The sequence below is a fragment of the Entelurus aequoreus genome, linkage group LG03, assembly GCF_033978785.1.
Source record: "Entelurus aequoreus isolate RoL-2023_Sb linkage group LG03, RoL_Eaeq_v1.1, whole genome shotgun sequence".
NCBI lineage: Eukaryota > Metazoa > Chordata > Actinopteri > Syngnathiformes > Syngnathidae > Entelurus > Entelurus aequoreus.
Genome location: NC_084733.1, coordinates 15,785,840 through 15,790,839, shown reverse-complemented (window position 1 = coordinate 15,790,839; position 5,000 = coordinate 15,785,840). Strand labels below are relative to the sequence as shown.

The 5,000-nt window shown below is 39.3% G+C and overlaps 1 protein-coding gene across 2 annotated transcripts in view; it reads right to left on the bottom strand.

The window, feature by feature from the left end:
- Positions 1-755: 755 nt before the first annotated feature.
- Positions 756-5,000, bottom strand: part of otomp (otolith matrix protein) — a 13,785-nt gene continuing 9,540 nt past the window's right edge. For both annotated transcript variants that reach the window (XM_062041359.1, XM_062041358.1), the window contains 4 exons: positions 3,861-3,928; positions 3,446-3,630; positions 1,127-1,298; positions 756-1,052 (listed from right to left, as the gene is read on the bottom strand). In XM_062041359.1, the coding sequence (XP_061897343.1) occupies positions 1,042-1,052; positions 1,127-1,298; positions 3,446-3,630; positions 3,861-3,928 (436 nt within the window). In that variant the 3' untranslated portion in view covers positions 756-1,041. The remainder of the gene's footprint in view (positions 1,053-1,126; positions 1,299-3,445; positions 3,631-3,860; positions 3,929-5,000) is intronic.

Genomic DNA, 5,000 nt, shown 5'->3' with positions numbered 1-5,000 from the left:
GTATTTAATTCCAATTATAATTAATGACACATTTGAGTAGTTATTTAATTATTTTTTTTATTTTTTATTATTTAATTTTGTCCCATTTGGCCCTCCAAACAATGTCACGACCCCTGTGCAGTACCTCTGCGGACGCCCTGTTGAACACCTTTGACTGAAATCACTAAATAAATCATGAAATAAATAATCAAACCGTGAAACAATTAGGAAATAATGAAATCAATTAATTAAATGATTAAAAAATTGCATATAATTTGACATGAAATTAATTAATGGCATGTATAATAACCCATATATGTATTTAATTCCAATTATAATTAATGACACATTTGAGTAGTTATTTAATGATTTTTTATTTATTTATTATTATTTAATTTTGTCCTTTTTGGCCCTCCGTGCACACATGAATTGAGGGAATAAGCACCCGGTGGTTCAGTGCCAAGCTTGTGGCATCATATTCAAAAAGACTTGAGGGCTTAGTTGCTGCCAAATGTGCTTCAACAAAGTACTGAGCAAAGGCTGTGAATACTTATGCACATGTGATTTTTGTTGTTTTTTTTATTTTTAACAAATTTGCACACAAAAAAAATTGTTTAAAAAAACAAAACTTGATATTGTCATTATGGGTTATTTTGTGTAGAATATTGAGGACAAAATAACTTTATTCCATTTTGGAAAAAGACTAATTTTTTATTTCAATTTTGTCCTATTTGGCTCTCCGTACAGACATGAATTAAGGAAATAAGCACCCGGTGGTTCAATGCCAGAGATGGAACAAAAAGCAAAAAAAAATAAAATAAAAAAAAGCATTAGTGTACAAAAATTCTTATTACGCTGACTTTTTATTTGTAAAAACGTCCTGTCCTTTCTTGCCTCGTCCTTTCTAAATCCACACTGAAACGTCGTGGCAGTTTTAGAAGATTAGGCCGTCTTAAGGGAGCGTCTTGAGGGAAAGACTAAATGAAGAACACGACGAGGACGTGTAGAAAGAAGAGAGTACCGACTTGAACGAGGACGTGACGCGTCGGCCTCCGGCTCGCATCAGCAGAAACCTGTCGGTGGAGAAAAATATTCCGACTTACTTATCTTTATTCCGTTGGACGTGGCAGGTACGGTCTGAGCTCACCTTCGCACTCGAAGGCCTGCAGAGCGCTGGTGTAAGAGTGACCCAGCCAGGAGGTGAAGCCCCCCAGGACCCTCAGCAGGTGGTGGGCGGAGTCACTGAAGAGCACGTTGGAGTCGGCGTAGCCCGCAGAGCTGAACAGGCTGAAGCCCTCCGTGGCGTTACCAAAGACGTTCTACGGGGAGGACGGAAGCAGACATGTTTTTGTTTTTGTTTTGTTATTGACCTACTCAGTGGCCTAGTGGTTAAAGTGTCCGCCCTGAGATCGGTAGGTCGTGAGTTCAAACCCCCGGCCGAGTCATACCAAAGACTATAAAAAATGGGACCCATTACCTCCCTGCTTGGCACTCAGCATCAAGGGTTGGAATTGGGGGTTAAATCACCAAAAATGATTCCCGGGCGCGGCCACTGCTGCTGCTCACTGCTCCCCTCACCTCCCAGGGGGTGATCAAGGGTGATGGGTCAAATGCAGGGAATAATTTTGCCAATGATTTGTGACAATCATTGGTACTTTAACTTGTGTGTATTAAAGTTAAAGTACCACTGATAGTCACACACACACTAGGTGTGGTGAAATTACTCTCTGCATTCGACCCATCCCCCCGTTCCACCCCCTGGGAGGTGAGGGGAGCAGTGAGCAGCAGCGGTGGCCACGCTCGGGAATCATTTTGGTGATTTAACCCCCAATTCCAATGTGTGCGTGTGTGTGCGTGTGCATTTTCTTTGTTTTCCACTTGCCTGCGTATGAAATTGTACACTATATTACCAAAAGTATTTGGCCACCCATCCAAATGATGAGAATCAGGTGCCCTAACCACTTGGCTCTGTGTATAAAATCAAGCACTCAGGCATGGAGACTGTTTCTACAAACATTTGTGAAAGATTTCCAGCGCGGAACTGTCATAGGATGCCACCTGCGCAACAAATCCAGTCGTGAAATTCCCTCGCTCCTAAATATTCCAAAGTCAACTTTATTATAAGAAAAGTGAAGCGTTTGGGAACAACAGCAACTCAGCCACGAAATGGTAGGCCACGTAAACTGACAGAGAGGGGTCAGCGGATGCTGAAGCGCATAGTGCAAAGACTTTCTGCACAGTCGGTTGCTACAGAGCTTCAAACTTCATGTGCCCTTCCAATTAGCCCACGTACAGTACGCAGAGAGCTTCATGGAATGGGTTTCCATGGCCGAGCAGCTGCATCTAAGCCATACATCACCAAGTCCAATGCAAAGCGTGGGGATGCAGTGGTGTAAAGCACGTTTCCACTGGACTCTAGAGCACTGGAGACGCCTTCTCTGGACTGATGAGTCACGCTTTTCCATCTGGCAATCCGATGGACCAGTCTGGGTTTGGATGTTGCCAGGAAAACGCTGCAATTCGGACTGCATTGTGCTGAGTGTGAAATTTGGTGGACAGTGTTTCCCACACATTCATTTATTTGTGGCGGCCCGCCATGAAAGAATTACGTCCGCCACAAATATTTAAAAAAAAAAAAAAAATTTTTTTTTTTTTTTGTCCTGTCCAGCTTCTCAGGAAAATCATATAGTTGATGTAGATGCTCATATAGGCTGTTCAGATTTACTTTACAAAAGAGAAGTGTAGGATACTTCTCTTGTTGCCTTATTTGTATTTGACCACTACTGTTTTCTGTTTATTTGTTACTGACTGTGGCAGGACACCTCTGCCTCTGTTTCACTTTATGTTGCTGGTAAATAATATGGTTGTAGTAGTAGGCTAAAGTTACATTATTTAGTATGCACTAATTAAAGGGGCAGAGCTTTAAGAGACATTTTAGCTTTTATATTTTATAAGATATATTTTTTGTAAGAACCACAATTAATAAATATATTTCAGTGAATAACTTATTGTTCAAATCTGTATATGAATATGTACATAAAGTGTTGTAATTATATTGTAAAATGGATGGATGGATGGACGTTTAGAACAAAACTGTTATTATTAATTAGTAAGTATACATTTTTTGAGCCTTTTTAGAGAAAATCATATAATTGTAGTAAATTATGCAAATTACTCGATGATGTCATGGTGACCACGCCCCCACCGCCACAGGTATCTTTGCAGTTTATGGGAAACACTGGTGGAGGAGGAATTATGGTGTGGGGTTGTTTCTCAGGCCCCTCAGTTCCAGTGAAAGTAACTTTGAATGCTCCAGGATACCAAAACATTTTGGACAACTCCATGGGATGGCACTTCAAGTTCATATGTGAGTAAAGGCAGGTGGCCAAATACTTTTGGCAATATAGTGTACTATGTAAACAAAGTTGAATTTGATGACGACAAATGAGGAGACCGCCTCACTGACCTGAAGCCGTTCCAAGTACTTCCAAACGCGACATTTGTCCTCCACGCGCACCACCACGCCGTCGGCGGGCACGGCGGCCAAGTGGCAGCGTGTGTACTCCTCCAGCTCGGCCTCGGTGCCGTCGGGACACAGCAGCTTCATGTCCTCCGCTTCCAGGTCCAGCGCCCAGGATTCTTGGTTCCTACCTGGTCAAGGTGAGTCCATGGAGACGTCACTTTGCTATCGCTCGCATGGAAAACCTCCAAAAAAACAATGTTTTCTTTTTTTGTTTTCCTTCTTTAATTGGCAAGCTGACATTTGGACATGGGTCGCTAATTGCCTGGCAACCGGACGGCAGACGAACACCCGCAGCAAAGTAGGTCAAACTCTTCCCCTTGATGTTGTTTATTTATGTACTCTATTAATAAATACACACCATCCAAATTGTCAAAGACAGTCGTGTGTTTGACAAAAGCCACGTCGCCCAGGTTCTCAGCCACACACCTGAAAGAAATAGACAAGAAAATAACAAATCATCTAAGAGACCGGTGATTCTCAAACTGTGATACTGTAGGGCAGGGGTCGGCAACCCAAAATGTTGAAAGAGCTCTATTGGACCAAAAATACAAAAAATAAATCTGTCTGGAGCCACAAAAAATGAAAAGCCGTATATAAGTCTTATCATGAAGGCAACACATGACGTAAGTGTCTATATTAGTTGTATTAGCCAATTATCAAAATGACTTTAAAAGTCTTATAAAAGTGTTATAATAAAGGCAACACATGACGTAAGTGTCTATATTAGTTATATTAGCCTACTATCAAAATGACTTTAAAAGTCTTATACAAGTGTTATATTGAAGGCGACACATGACGTAACTGTTTATATTGGTTATATTAGCCTACTATCAAAATGACTTTAAAACTCTTGTAAAAATGTTATAATGAAAGCAACACATGACGTAAGTGTCTATATTAGCCTACTATCAAAATGACTTTAAAATGGTTATAATAAAGGCAACACATGACGTAAGTGTCTATATTAGCTGTATTAGCCTACTATCAAAATGACTTTAAAAGTCTTACAAAAATGTTATAATGAAAGCAACACATGACGTAAGTGTCTATTTTAGCTATATTAGCCTACTATCAAAATGACTTTAAAAGTCTTATATAAGTCTTATCATGAAGGCAACACATGACGTAATTGGCTAATACAACTAATATAGATACTTAAGTTAAGTTAAAGTTTAACTTTAACTTAACTTAAGTGTCTATATTAGTTGTATTAGCCAATTATCAAAATGACTTTAAAAGTCTTATAAAAGTGTTATAATAAAGGCAACACATGATGTAAGTGTCTATATTAGTTATATTAGCCTACTATCAAAATTACTTTAAAATTTTTATATAAGTGTTATATTGAAGGCAACACATGACGTAACTGTTTATATTAGTTATATTAGCCTACTATCAAAATGACTTTAAAAGTCTTATATAAGTGTTATATTGAAGGCAACTCATGACGTTAGTGTCTATATTAGTTATATTAGCCTACTATCAAAATGACTTTAAA